The sequence below is a fragment of the Dendronephthya gigantea genome, unplaced genomic scaffold (assembly GCF_004324835.1).
Source record: "Dendronephthya gigantea isolate DGI-Jeju-01 unplaced genomic scaffold, DenGig_1.0 000082F, whole genome shotgun sequence".
Taxonomy (NCBI): Eukaryota; Metazoa; Cnidaria; class Anthozoa; order Malacalcyonacea; family Nephtheidae; genus Dendronephthya; species Dendronephthya gigantea.
Window position 1 is genome coordinate 535,469 of NW_021163092.1, and position 15,795 is coordinate 551,263.

Below are 15,795 nucleotides of genomic sequence, written 5' to 3' on the forward strand. Positions count from 1 at the left end.
TATACTCCTTATTTGCCATATAATGATCATCTGATTATGGTAATTAGTTATGAAGCTGATTTACAACACAGTATAGACTAGAATAATCGATTTAACTAGATTTGAATATTATTCCATATTTGAAAGACAAAGTGGCTAAATGTGTATTTATTTAGTTAACACTTTCGTCCATCTTACTTACCCGATTGGATGGTTAGGTGTTAGCTCGTCGCTCGCGGGAGGGGTGGCTTGGAACGAGTGCTGTTACTTGAAGCCAGGTTGAGATCCCTACGGTATCTTAAGCTGAGCACACACCCCCTCCCCCCGCCGAAAGCTAACCCTTCACACCAACTTTTTTGGTGGAAAAGACATGCAAATGAAGGGCGTAAACAAAATTTACTAATAGCACTTTACCACAAGCTGCTGTTGTCGACGTTATCGCTCGTTCGCCGACGGGTTGTTACTGCCCTCTGCGGGCTCTGCTCCGCACCTTGCCTCCACTCGCCCCTCCCATTCGGTCACGTGGTTGCCTGACGTCACTGACCGGTTTCCTCGCTGTTAACCTTGGTTATTGCATAACCCCATCAAGTTACCAATGGAAATCGATATCTTAGGCTTTGGAGCTGGAATTGGACAAAAAACATTGAAAATATGATGATGATGTATGATGTAGATTTTTGTGTTCATTTTTTTAATAAAACTACAATATAGTGAAGAAAACTTGTGAAGTCCCATAGCTATCGGATCAAACCGAAAAGTTTTTTCACCAAAATACAGAAGAAGCTACTGCATGACTATTTTGATCACTAATAGGATGACGATCATTTAGATCATTGATGTTTCGGACAATGTAACGAACGATAGTGTCGGAGGTGCGGAGTGGAGGATTGTAAAATACCTGGGCTCCTCGATCTCTCTCTGCCTTGAAAAACCGAAAAATTATTTTGTCAAAATTATGGAGCAAGCTAATGGCTATTTTAAGTTCTAATTGGATAATGAACATATGCAGATCATTGACGCTGTGAATAATGACCTGTTCGGCCGGGGAAGAGGCGAGTAAATACCTGGGCTCCTTAAACATTTGGCCTTAGGGCACAGTTTTCTTGATTTCAATGTGCACATTTTCCAGTCCAAAATTTTTAGACAATCTATCCGAACATTCTAAACCAAAAACGATTGTATTTCTTTGTTTCAATAATGCCAGTTTGGCAAACCTAAATAAAAAATATTGGTGTGCATGGATATTGCATTTCTTTCATTTTTTCGTATTTAATCATAAATTGAATGTTCGTGGTAGTTTATAGGATTACCATGAAAATACAGCATTTCTGGTTTCGCACGCGCAAGCATGTCTGCTCTGTTTTCGTAAACCAAGACCAAAACACACGTTTCTGATTGGCTAAGTCTGTCATCAACTGCGAATAGAAGTCGCTTAGCTAGATTTTTATACAATCGGTCCCAGGTATTTTGTGGTGGGAGTGAGCAGAGCGATCAAAAAGTTCACAATTTAGTCATTTTACTTAATTGGACTTAAGTGCTTGTGATTGATGTCAAAGATTTTTTATAGTAGCTGTTCTACCTGAGTTAACCCCAGAATTTAGCTGTTCCAGCTAAGTTAACCCTAGTACATATCAAACCTTTGAAAGTAACTTCTCAGCAAGCTTTCGTGCGAGTCTTTTAAGCCACGTAGACTATTTGCACGGGTTAGCATTCCTCAAGTGAACAAACCCTGAAAATTTATTGGGAAAAATAGATTACGTAACACCTAGTTTGACCCCCGCCGAAACGCAGTGCATACTGAATGTGGATGGTGGTGACGTCACCCGAAAAACACCTACCGTGATAACTACATGCTATCGTGATTTGCGAAACAACGAAGAGTGCTATTTTTTTGTTTGTTACTGAATTTGCCTCAGGAAAAGTGTGAATACGTAATCTTAATTATTTTGAATATTCGTAGTCTTCTTCCAATTCATGATAATATGAAGGTATTAATAGCGTCTTATTGAGCTTTGAATCAGTAAATCCCGCAAATTTCCAGGTTGTCGACTAAGTTTATAAAACATACGATCACGATAGGTTGCTACATGTTTTGTTGGTTTTGGGGGTAAATTCCAAGTGGTTTTTTACATGACCTCGCTTAGCCGAGATTCAACGAAGCATGAGGTGACTTTGAGTTATCAAAATGAACATATAACATGATCATGGTATCGTGTAGGCGCTTAAAATGAAGAATAAGTAATTGTTAAGGTTCTTTGAAGAGGCATTACATGCTGAAAGACGACCAGAATGTTAAACGATTACCAGATGAATTTTTATATATTAAATCTATAAGAAAATGCCAAACAGCTTGACGTCTTTGACGTTTATACTATGAAGGTTGCCCATAAAATCTTAAGCTCATTTGCATTTCGATTTGGCTCATGCCAAGTTCGAAGTGTGAAACCGACCTTAATTATAATATTTTCTACCAGGATGTACGGCCTATTTTATGAATAAAGATAACAAATTTGGTAAATTTTACAGTTTAATTAAGTTTTCTGTTCTATTGGCCAGAATTGGAATACATGGCTTATGCATGCTCAAAAATTTCTCGCACAGATATCGCACCTGATTAATAAATTACCGTTTTGCTTGTGTGTTGATTTTGAAAACCCTGATTTTTTCAGATTAAAAAATCCAATTCAACATTTAAGGTGTGCAAATAAAGCCTGGGAAAGAACAGTAAAACCAACGGCGTAACCGGATATCCTCGTCCCTAGGGCCTAGCTTCGTTAACCATAACGAAAATTGCATGGGGCCCGTATTCATAAATTCGCAGGGATAATTTCTTTTCAAATTGATTGGGACTCAAATATGGACCCCTGCTATTTACCGCTGAGTAAAACTTCCAAAATGTTCCTGGAAAAGTTTAAGATTTGACCTTTGTGAGATCCTGGGGTCGGTTGTATAAAAAAATAGTTAACTTTTAACTATAGTTAGTGGCAGAATTGGCCAATCAGAATCGTGTATTTTCTAGTTACTGCGATTTAAGTACATTCTAGATTAAAATTTGAATATGCAAGTTTTAGGAAGATTATATTTTTTGTTACAACGATTTTATACCTAGTTTAAAAATTCAAATACCAATTACGCTCACGCGAAGCAAAATTAGCGAAAAAAATATCGCGAATCTCAGGTTTGAAAGATTTGATATACTTATTCTGGTCTCAGACATTACAGATCTTCGCTGCATGTCTTTTGTAAACTTCAAAATTTGACCTGCTCCGACAGCAATCCGGTACCGTGTGAACAGGGCGGTTATGAAGTTCCGGAGACCCAGAACCGAGAAGAACAAGGCCTTAATGGCGCAGCTATGAGCCCATGATTTCATAATTGACTTGGATTGGATTTCGTAATTTACTTGGAATCTGATGCAAACTGAAATCCTAATCTTCGAAATAAGCAGCTGTTTAGAAAGTCCTTCCTGATGTTAACGTGGCATTATTTTCTGAATGGGGCTCCGAAAATTCATTATTTTTATCATACAGTTTCGTTTTTGAAAAGTGGGAAATTCCGACATGCATGGAAATAGTTACAAGACAGGCCCTTGTTATCATCTGTAACTTCGCCTGTGATAATTGTCTAGTGTGAAATTTAATTTCGCGTGTAAGACCTAGTTCGGAACTATTGATTAAGTGCGAAAATATTGCCATTTCGATAGACATTAGGCAATTGTCTAAAACTAATAGAACACGATCCTGATTCGATAAAATCTATCTGATACGACGTTTAGTGACTTCGAGATAAGGCTGAGATTTCGCTAATAGTGGAAAATTATTGCAGTACTATATCCTTTCTTTCGCGAGAATCATTTAATTCTGAATTCGTAAAAAGAGGGACAGGAAAGGAGTTTCAGAGAGTAATTGATTTTAAGCAACAAACATCTGTTGCATTAACTTCTTCTATTATTGCCACACAGTCGTAAATTTTGTTCTTTATTGCGTATGTTGTTGGGCAGTAGTAAAAATCCCTGGGTACGAGACAATGATGTGATTAATGACGCCGACTAAGGCCTGGACACCAGAATGAATCGCATGTTATTTGTCGCATGTGATTTGTCACGGATCCAATATCGATTCGTGTTTCAGATTAACTCTTTTTTCTGCATAGTTTCGTGAGAAATAAACAAGGTATGTTAAAAATGAATTTGAAGATCTCAATGCGATTAATATATAATGAATTCAAGTTTCCTGTTTAAAACATTTATCGAATCGTGAACGCCATACACAGTTGGCTTTATTTTGAATTGAAATTAGTAAAGATAATCTTAATTCTTCAGGAGTATGTAAATACGTTTTCACTTAATTATACCAGTTTAGCAAGCCCAGAACAAAGACAGGGTAGGAAATAAGGATTAAAATGCCTTAATATTTCTTAAAACGACCGTTCCGGGTGGATTAGCTTGCAAACAGCCACCCGTCAAGCCATAAAAATAATAAAACGTTCGGTAAGCGAGAACGACGACGTGATTAAACATAATTTTCTATATTGCTTTAATTCGGCCAAATTATATATTACTAAACGAAAGTTACCTAATGAAGGTGTCTTTTTCCTGAACAGCTTCTATTAGACGGTAAAAAAGAAGACCTCAAACGTTTTTACAGTTAGCGTCGTTATGCAGTCACCTAATGTTATGCACAGAATGTATGCATGAAATACAACTGTGCAGAACCAAATATTGAAGCGTGTTATTGTTCATATTCTTTTCTTTGTTGTCATTATATTTGTTAATTCTCTGGTACTGGCATGTAGGTCAGAAACAGAAGTTTCATCAAACTTCGTGTGACATTCGGCTTTTCGCATTGACGTCATCATGAGAAAGCTCTATCTTTTCCACAACAATATTTAAAGCTGCATTTACACACCGCAAAAGTTTTTGAACCATTTCCCAACGTAAAAAATATTGCATGCAAAACTTTACTTTTTCATTCCGTTCCTAGAAAACTTTTCACGTGTTAATGCAGCTTAGTTGTACGCGGGTTATAAAAAGATTAATATGTTGCAATGATAGAACTAATGAACAACGTCGCATCAAATCAGGTATAAATTAGCTCTCTTAAAAATGGACAAACACTTCTCGGCGTCCCCACCTAAAGGCCTTTGCCAGAATATCAACTAACACTGGCCTTACGAAGGCCCTAATGTCAAGAAGTGATTCTTAGTGTCTCTATATTTCAGGCCTCAGTTAAAGTAAGAAATCACCTAAGCGTGGACATTGCTAACGAAAAGTTTCCTAAGATAAATTAATATAGGGGCTTGCATGAAAAATTACGAAAACATAGAACAACTGCCTCCAAAGCACGAAATTTATTGCGATCTTTATTTTTTTTACTCCAGAAAAATCGTGCTGTGCAATGGCGGCTGCCGATCTTCAAGAAAAGGAAAATTTTACGAGACTCACCAGATTATTAGTTGATAAAGGAAGTGAAGCTTTGAGAAATGAATTTGATGCTATCCATCCTCCTGCTAATTTACCTGTGGTTCTTGCTGCCAGGCAAAAATCTCTGCTAAGGTTAAAGTTTCGAGTTATTAATAAGTCCCAGTGGGATTTACTCTACCCTCCATCCGGCAAACATCCAGATTCCAAAACCTTTGATGTTTCATTACTCACTGTTCTATTCCGAAACATTTGTGGCTTACCATCGACAGGATGGGATGCAATGCCTCTTGACAGTGATAGGTCCACGCAAGCAAACATCATAAGAATCAAGACATTTCGAAATGAAGTCTATGCACATGCGACGTCGACTCGAATGGATGGCGCAACATTTGAATCTTTGTGGATGAAAATTGCCCAAGCATTGGTTGAGTTAAACATTCCGCAGGAAGATATTGATGAATTAAGAGAATCTCCATTATCCTTGGAAGGAGATAATTCGTTGGAAGTACTGAAGAATTGGAAATTTAATGATCAAGAATTGCTGAAAACGGTAAAGGACCTCAGTAATGATGTAAAGGATATGGCAAAAATGACTAAAGAGAACCGCGATGCAATCAAGAAAATCTGTCAGCTAAGCATGCAGCAACAAAGTGTCAAAGAAACGTTCGAACATTCAACAACATGTCCTCAAATTCAAGAAAATACAAATATTGAGATAAATCGGCACAAGGATGAAGATCTTTTGCAAAATATCGCAAAGCATAATTTTGAGGGTAAAATCAGAAAAAAGGTGAAGTATTTTTTGCCTGGCACAAGAGAGTGGCTACTTAAGAACGTGGACGATTGGTTTACTGGGAATGAGCATGATTCAAAAATATTGTTACTGACAGCGGGGCCCGGTTTTGGAAAAAGTGTATTTGCAGCAAAAATCTGTGAAGTTTTCAGAGAGAAGGAAAAGTTGGCTGCTTGCCATTTTTGTGACTTCAGCGATGGAAATCTGAGGGATCCTATGACGATGCTGCAGTCTCTCGCAAGTCAAATGTGCAAGAATGTCGATGGGTTTAAAGAGAAGCTTCTCGATCAATTAAAGCGGCCTAATAAAATCCAAACTATAAAAGAGGCCTTTCGAATATACTTACAAAACCCCCTGGATGAATTAGAACTGGAAGAACCCAGTTTAGTCGTGATCGATGGTTTGGATGAAAGTGCAGCAGATAACAGAAGTGAAATTGTGAATTTGATTGCTGATTATTTTTCAGAACTTCCAGATTGTATAAAATTCTTGGTGACAAGCAGGCCAGAAATATCTATAGCAAAACTCGGGGATCTTCCGAAGATCAATATCACAAACAGTGATGCCAACAATAACCTAGATATTCAAATTTATCTTGAATCTTGTCTTCCAATTTTGCGTGAAAAGGACGAAGATAGTTATCGAAGACTTGCGAAGATGTGCGAAGGCTCGTTTTTGTATGCCTATCATGTCCAATCCGAACTGCAAAAACGGAGTGATCTTGCCGACTTAACACTGGATGAAATAGTTGATTTTCTCCCTAAAGGCCTTGCCTCTGTTTATCACGCTTATTTTCGACGCCTTGAAGACGAACTAAAGGCCATGAATCGCGGAAACCTTGATGTGATAACAATCTTGCAAATGTTAGCGGCGTATAAAGAAGCTCTTCCCCTCACTTTCGTCGCTCATGCACTTGGACTCGCTCCCAATTGCCGTGAAACCAAGACAATCATTAACAAAGTTAATGAGTCATTATCCTGTTTGCTGTATGTTGATGGTGATTCCGTTACAATTTTCCACAAATCTGTTGTCGACTGGCTTTTAGCACAGGGATACCAAGATCACGAGTATACCGTCACCGTCAATGATGGAAACAAATTGCTTTGGCTGACCTGCGAGCAAACAATTAAAAAATTTATTGAAAAAATTCCCACTTCGAATGATCTCATCGAGACTTATGGTGAATCGTATGCACTAACTTATGGTTTCTATCATCTAACTGAATGCGATATGAAGGAAAGTTTTTTTTGGTTGGTGGACGTGGTTATGGTATATCACTTCATACGCATATCCCCCAGCAAACAGATATGGTCATTGTTTTACTTATGGAACGATATTCTTCCTGTTGAGCCGATCTTAAGCAATAAACAGCTGCAAGCACGAATTTCGTGGCATATTATTGAGTTGGAATATCTTCAGAAAAATATGGAGTGGACTGAAAACAGTCTTTCTTTGTCTTATTTAAAAAGTGTTCTTACGCATTCTCCTAAAGGCTGTTTCAGCGATGAAGAGAAAAGGATTGCTCAGTCGATTTTATTGACATCTTCAAGCTTTTTGGAAAATACATATGATAAATATGACGTTGAGGTAATACCACTAACCGTCTGGTTTGCAAGGGAAATGATTGAAGCTGTTGGTGTATCTGGAAATAAAACAATGGCAGCTGTAGCTTTTAATAAAAAAACTATATCCGTGGTGTCTATACCAAGACTGGTTGAACTATGGGAGTGTACAATCGAAGGCGTATCCAGCATTCCTTGTTGTATTTTTGCTCCAGATGATTCTTTTATTCTGTACGGTAAACTTGAAACGGCTCTTGACATTGCCACGAAAAAGGAAGTACCGTTTTTCACTGGAATTTCGGAAGGCTTTGTGTCGTGCGCATTTTCCCGTAACGGCAAGAGGTTAATAACTAGCAACCGTTCTAAAACAATCAAATTATGGGACATTGTCCACCAAAGAATTATCACTACACTTCAAGCTGACAATCCTGTTAATTGGTGCTCTTTTGATATTACGGGTCTGTATATCATGGCGCACAAGAAAACTGACGTAGAAGACGATTTTAATGACTTTGGTTTTGAAGTAGATCAGTCTTCCAACAGATCGTCTTTTGACGAAGATTCTTTCATGTATGATCGTGACTCGGGCACGCCTTGTTTTCAGCCTTTCGAGTTGGAAGCCGAAAAGTCTCCCGGTGAAGAAAATGATGAAAACGAAATATCCTCCGTTGGAAACTCTGACGAAGACGATGAGTCTTTCGTTGAACGACCTGAAGCAGGACAAAATTTTTGCGTTTGGAACACTTTTACACGGCAAAGATGCGATGAGCGAGTTTTACCGGAGATTAAGATTGAAAATGCATTACATAGTAACCTATGTAAACGTTGTTTTCGACCTGGATTTATGATGCCACCGAGCTTCAAAAGGTTCAAATATTCGAATATATCACTTTCCTTACTATGTGATGAAGGTGTGTCCACCGGGATTTACAATAGTCTCCAGTGTTGTTTTGCATTGAAAGACCAGTCTTTAAACGTTATAGAGAACACCCATGGCACCACGCTTGCTCATGGCGACATTTTTATCTCTGACTCTCGTCAATACGCGGATGAAGACGATAGCTGTGTATACGATAACAAATCTAGAGAAATAATGAAGATTGATAACAATCTCTTGCTGTACTCAGACACCATGAAACTGGTTGTGTTGAGATGGTCTGAGCCAACTGTCCATACAACTGTTTGTTACAGTTCATTCTCTCCAGATAGCTCTCGACTAGCAACTTGCACCTCAGATGGATACATCAACATATGGAATGTCGATAGAAGGCGAGTTGAGCAACGTTTCAAGGCAAATCAAGGTGGGATGCCACTTCTTTGCTGGTGGTCAAAAAAGTTCTTGTTCGTATTTAATTTCTTCAACAAGATTCCTAGCTTAACGAAGTATCCGATTGGTAAAAATTTTCAAATCTCACTCAATGAAAGCCAGCAGATATCCCTGGTTCATTTACGCCAAGAGTTCGTATACGTAAGACAAGTGGTTGATTTCACCGGGGGTTTGCTCTGCGTCCACTGCGGCAAAAGAAAACCTGTAAAAATGCTTGATGTCAACGCAAGGGATGGACCACAATTCATCGCTTTACCTGGCATTGAGCCTATGATGAATACTAAAGTTTCGCCTGATGCTTCCTTTGTCTTTGGTGGGGGAGAAGATGTCTTTTACGTTTGGAAAAGAAATACATCGAACGCTGTTGCGTATGACGTCTTTTATACTCATCGACAAACTAATCGACAGTCATTTGGCAGAAGTCTAACAGCGTGCTTCAGTAACGATTCTAAACTTGCCGTCATCGCGTATGGATGCAGGGGTTTAGACCACGATGCCGTTACAATTCTCCAATTAGACACAGGTAATCACGAAGATATACCCATTCGTTATTTTCATGGAGAATACCTGTATTGTATCAAGAAGAGTAGAGTTATAGTTACGGCGAAGACACAATTATTAAAATTTATTGACATGGATTCCGGTGCGCTTATTCGGTCTTCCTTTCAACGGTATTTCAGCAACAACTTAGTTGCACATATGAAACTTTCCCCAAACGAAACTATCCTAGCTTCTCCCAAATCAAATGGTGATATGGATTTTCTTCGCCTGTCTATTCCACAAAACCCTTTGCTTGAGAAGATAAAAAGAAACCCAGCTATCGAATGGCGACAAAGAGTGCAACGGTTTCGAACGACATACGAGCAAAAATTTGGCTATACTCCACAAGGGGATAACTCCAGGAGTTATTACATGATATAAATCGTCTACAAAACACGGTTCACAGTTACGTGTAATCGAAATTTTTGCTATAAAAATATTGAACAGTGGAAACTGGTAAGAATCGGCAAATTCGTGTAGCGGCTAGACTTTGCTTGGAGCCGGTCTAGAATGAACAATTGGCAACTGATAGCTCTCATTTGCCTCTCTAACTGGGGTCACAGGCTACAGCCTGAAAGTTCATTTATTGACATTGTGGTCGTGAGCGAGATTATATTAATCATAATAAGCAGAGTTCAGTTAACGACCAAAAAAATAAAATTTTGACTTTGCATTCATCTCGCAAGAGGCATGTTATGTTTTTAGCAAGAAGTAATAGAGACCTTCAATCACGCTGTCAACTCGACGACAGGATTGCCCAATGGAAAGGCCCAATGGAAGACACAAGACATGAATCTCGACACAACGATACATGAAAGCTCGCTGTGACGTGAGAGTTGTTTTATTATACGTAAAGCGGATAGCAATATCTGCAAGACTTTTGCAAAAATGATATATTTGTGTTTCGATTGTGGCGGGGCGGACGAGCTGAGCACGTCGTAAGCCGCGCTTGATATATGATTATAAAGCACCTTTTCAAAGAAAGATAAAATACTTGTTAAACACTTGTATTTGTTTTTCATGTTTTATTGTAAGAAGTATAGTAATGCATCAGGATGTTAATTAGTTTCAATGATTTTATACAAACTGTTTTACCATACTTTCGAATCGATTCGAATCGTCATATTGATGAAATTTCGGCTAGATCTTTACAATCCTGTCTACGTAACCGTCTGTATTGGCATCTCTATACGTAACCGTCTATATTGGCATCTCTGAAGTGAACTTCAAACCTTCCACGGGGATATAGGGCATCAGAAACATTTCCGTTAAAAAAGTCAGTTATGACAATCCTGTATCTATATATTTCACCATAAACAATCCCAAATACAATTTTTTTTTGGATTGTCTATGATTTCACTCAGTTAAGAATCTCAAAATATTTGCATGTTACAGCTTGAAAAAGGACATATATATATATATATATATATATATATATATATATATATATATATATATATATATATATATATATATATATATATACGTGTATAAAGGACACCTCTCATATTCTCATATTCACATATCCTCACCGGCATAACCTTAGGCTGGATTTCAACTTGCCGAAAAATGGTTCGATTACTGCTAGCGAAATATTTTATAAATATTTTATTCATATTTTATTTTGAAATCAGAACAGTCAAGCTGAATTAACGGGCTGTTTACATATTCCCGGTTAGTCGAGATTGAGATGATTTTGAGGTATTAAAATTAATATTATATCTCAACTGTAAATCATCCAATCAGAAAGCTCGATTTGTACCACGTGATCAGTAAATTATTCATGGAGTTTCCATCGAATTTTTTCACATTATGCTATAAAAGTCGAATACCCCGCTGCAGCGGGGTATTCGAGTTTGCGTGTACCACGCGTGGATTCCTCGCACACGACTCGAGGTTGTCAACAATTTCAAAAATGGAGGCAAAAGAAGCCATTTCACTCAGTTTTCGCGCTGCCTACACGTTGTTTCGATATAATATATAATTCATAGACCTTCCGCTCGGGGATTTCGACGAAATATTACCCCCTCGGGAAGATGTATCCCTTGGGCGAAGCCCTCGGGATATATCTTCCCTTGGGGGTAATATTTCGTCGAACTCCCCTCGCTCCAGGTCTATAAATGATAAGTATATAACACAATCCTGGTAATCGTGTAGTCATTCTAACGAAAGCATGTGCTTGTTTGGTGTCATAAAGACTTATTGCAATACCTCAAAGTTCTCTCACACTTCGTTGAATCTCGGCTATAAGCTATACTTTAATACTGAGCAAGTCAACGTCTTCACCACAAGCCCACCAGATCTTGTGGCGAAAGGCTAATGAATCCTACTAATCAGCCGTTACGGATTAAGTATGGTTTTAAAATAATTAGCTCTGAAACTGCTCCAAATGATGAAGTTGAGTTTTTGAACGTTTGAGACAGAGGTGGAGAGTATCCAGCAATCTCTAGAACTATTTAATGTACAATCATTTGCTAATTTTTATTAGAATTGAACGAAAATGAAACTCAAAAACTCAATTTTTACCTTCAACCAAGTATTACGCTGCACTATAGGAGTTAGCGTTCCTGTTGATATTAAGGCTTTTTCACACGTTCCAACTTTGCCGGATCCAATCACTTCCAAAATAATAATGAATGTAGTTTGTTATTGAGTTCCAATATAACTGGGGAGCAGAGTGGCAGCGTCTTCAAACAACTTAGCATCAAATGTGGTATAACAACGGCCTATATAGACAAAACACTTCTCGACGTTTCAACTTGAGGGCCTTCGTCAGGAGAGTTAGTCAGGAGACATACTAACTCTTCTGGCGAAGGCCCTTTGGTCGAAACGTCGCCGGAGAAGTGTTTTGTCTATTTTAGGCAGTTGACAGTTGTTATACCACATTTGATGCTAAGTAGTTTTTTATTGGCTTTAGTTGATTTTCTGCCCAAATCAACAGTTTATAAAAAATCCATCAGAAGTGAATTGGTACGACTAATATCACAAAATTGGATCGTGTGAAAGGCTTTTCAGAGTTTTTGCAGTTCACTGCGGGTGCGCGCAAATGGCTGCCATATAGGGAGGGAATCAACCTCGTACCCAGGGTTTTTATTAATAGGGAATAACCAGCGTTTCCACTTTCAAGGAAATTTCCTTTTTCAGGGAAATTTTGAACCCCAGAAGGAATTTTCAAGGATGTGTAAAAATCAAGGAAATCTAAGGAAGTTTGAGGAAATCTAAGGAAATATGATAAATCATAAATAGTCTACAGTCTACTGTCTACATACGATAAATATACAGTAGAGAAATCAGTTATCAGTAGAGATATATTTAAAACTTTTTAGAGACTTGCAGTTGTCGATAAATTGACATGATTTACTGATTTAGCGACAATTTTTTTATGTGCTAACTAATTGGTAATAATTTTTTTAAAACATTATTTTGGAACAAAAACATTACATGAAGTATTGTGCGTACTTGAACGCGGGAAACCGAAAAAAATATGAGAGCAAATGGTATATGAGGCGTGTTTATGAATAAATCATGAAGCGATCTATAAACAATAATGAGTCAGATGGCTCAGATTCGGACCTTCTGAACGAAGGTGAACCAAGGGACAAACCTGTCACTAAAAAGAAGAAATACAACCAAAAGTTTTTGAACTCATGGCTGTCTGAACCCCAGTTCAAACATTGGCTGGAAAGGCGAAGAGATGCACCCTACTGCAAGATATGTAATTGCTCCCTATCCTGCGCCAAAACCGCATTAAAACGGCATATGGAGAACAAAAAACACAAGGACTTGTGTAAAATTAAAGAGCAAGTAAACGCACCAATAACCTCTACTGTGTTTGAAACACGTCCAAATCCAGCAAGGATTGAGATCAAAATTTGTTCATTCATAACCGAAAAAAATCTTCCAATCAGCATTGTGGAAGATCTTGTACCCCTGCTACGAAACCTTTTCCCTTCCGATCTAGCTCTCCGTGAAGTTAAGCTAGGAAAACAAAAGGCCACCAATATAATTCGGCAAGTACTTGGCTTTCATGCCATTAAAGATTGTGTTTTTAAGCTTAAAAACAACAAATTCTCGTTGATTATCGACGAAACCACGGATAAATCAACAACGTCTCAACTCGCCATACTTGCGGTCTATTTTAATGAAGAAACATTTAAACTTGAAATCATTCTAGTCGATCTTATTCCACTCTCAGATGGAACTGCAGACACCATCTACAAGGCATTACTGGACAGCTTAAAAGAAAGAGGCGTTCCTATGAAGAACGTTGTTGGCTTCTGTTCAGATACGTGCAATGTCATGTTTGGCACCAATCATTCAGTTTCCCAGATGCTAATAAAAGATCATCCATGGATAATTCCAATCAAATGCAGCAGTCATTTGATTCATCTGTGCAGTTCCCATGCATCAAAAGTTTTTCCTAAAAACGTTGAAGACCTTTGCAGGAACATATTTTCACATTTCAGCATGTCAAGTAAAAGAAGTGAAGCATTTAAAGAGTTCCAACAGTTTCTTGATTTAGACGAGCTGAAAATTTTGCGCCCAGGTAATGTTGCAGTAAAAGTTTCAAATAATGAATAAACATTACACAATTCAATTCAGTTTAAAATAAAGGATTAAACTAGCTTCAATTTTCACTTTTGTTTGTTAAACTCTAGGTTATACACGATGGTTATCCATGAAAGCTTGTGTAAAAAGAATCCTCGAGCAGTATGATGCCTTAAAGCTCTACTTTACAAATGTTGCATTTGAAGATCCCACAAATACTCATGATGCAATTCTGGCAAGTCTGAACAACAAGTTCTATCAAGTCTATCTGGAATTTATGGACTTTAATTTAGGTAAAATTCTGAAATTACAAATGAAATAATTTTGTAAATTTTGCTATTTTGTCATTATCATAATGCAATGCAAGTGGTTTTTTGAGTTTGTTTATTGAAATCATGAAATGCTCAGTTGTTTTTTATCTATTTAGGCAGATTTGTGTCTTTCAACTTGCTGTTCCAGAGTGAAATGCCACAGCTTCATCAGCTAAAAGGTTCAGTGGATAGTCTCATTAAGGCTATGTGTCTTGATTTTATGGATGTAGAATATATCAGAAGCAAAGATGGTCTGGAGATTGATCCATGCAAAAAAACAAGCACCTGTCTCTGGATAAAGTTTATCTCGGTGTTTTAGCAACAGATACCATGGCTACCATTAGAGAAGAGATTGGCAGTAGTGATCCAAGTATTACTCTTGTTTATTCCCAGTGTCAAAAGTTCTTGATTGAGGCTGTGAAGCAAATCCAATCCCGATTCAGTGATTGCTACCAACTACATAATCTTGTTTCTTGCCTTCTACCAATAAATGCTTACAATTTGAAGATTCCTTCATTAAGTGGACTATATAGGAAAATGCCCATCCTTGAAGAGGTTGCTGATTTGCAAAAAGTAGACCAAGAATGGAGAAGTCATTCTATGAATCCCAAGTTGAATGAAGATCTCACCCCAGAGGAATACTGGCAAATTGTTTTTCATGAAAGAAAATCAGTAAATGAACATGAACTTGCCAGACCAAATTTAGTCAAAGTCCTGAAAGTTTTGTTGTCACTACCATATTCCAATGCTGGAGTTGAAAGAGTGTTTAGCCAATTAAAGTTAATCAAAACAGACCACAGATCTTGTTTAAAGCAAGAAAGTTTACTGGCTTTATTAACAACAAAATTAACTCTTTTGAAATCCAACAACTCATCTGTAAAACTTGTACCTTCAAGGGACATGCTTAATCTTCACAAGAAAATGGTGACTAATGCTGACAATGATGATGTCAACCAGCTAAGGAAAGACTTTTTAAAAAAGATGAACATCGCATGATGGGGCAGATTGATATAAAATACATTAGAATTACTGCCATTTGGCATACCGCATTTGTGTTCAAGCTTGAAGGAAATGAAGCATGCAAAATATTTTGCGTTTGTTTAGTTTAAACAACGTTTCGGGGGGTAATTAGACACGTTTGGCCAATGACATAGGGCCGATATTGATCATTGATTCTTTATGAGGATGTAACTATGCAGACAATTAAGAATTTTTTTGTTGCACATTGTTTAATATATTTGGTCATCATGCTGCATGCACCTGATTTGTATGTCAAAACTGTTGATATTTAATTAAAGCTTAAAAGTTAATGA

At 37.6% G+C, this 15,795-nt stretch overlaps 1 protein-coding gene and 1 long non-coding RNA gene across 3 annotated transcripts in view; both read left to right on the plus strand.

The window, feature by feature from the left end:
• LOC114532938 overlaps positions 1-10,964 on the plus strand; it is a 48,584-nt gene extending 37,620 nt beyond the window's left edge. The window contains exons 1-2 of one of the 2 annotated variants that reach the window (XM_028554525.1): positions 4,072-4,151; positions 5,359-10,964. In XM_028554525.1, the coding sequence (XP_028410326.1) occupies positions 5,376-10,004 (4,629 nt within the window). In that variant the 5' untranslated portion in view covers positions 4,072-4,151; positions 5,359-5,375 and the 3' untranslated portion in view covers positions 10,005-10,964. Of the gene's footprint in view, positions 1-4,071; positions 4,152-5,358 lie in introns of those variants that run through there. The other variant, XM_028554524.1, reaches the window with a different exon arrangement.
• Positions 10,965-13,894: 2,930 nt separating this feature from the next.
• Positions 13,895-14,775, plus strand: LOC114532978. The gene is made up of 3 exons (XR_003688015.1): positions 13,895-14,169; positions 14,282-14,464; positions 14,599-14,775. It is a non-coding gene; the product is annotated as an uncharacterized LOC114532978 (long non-coding RNA).
• The last annotated feature ends 1,020 nt before the right edge of the window (positions 14,776-15,795 follow it).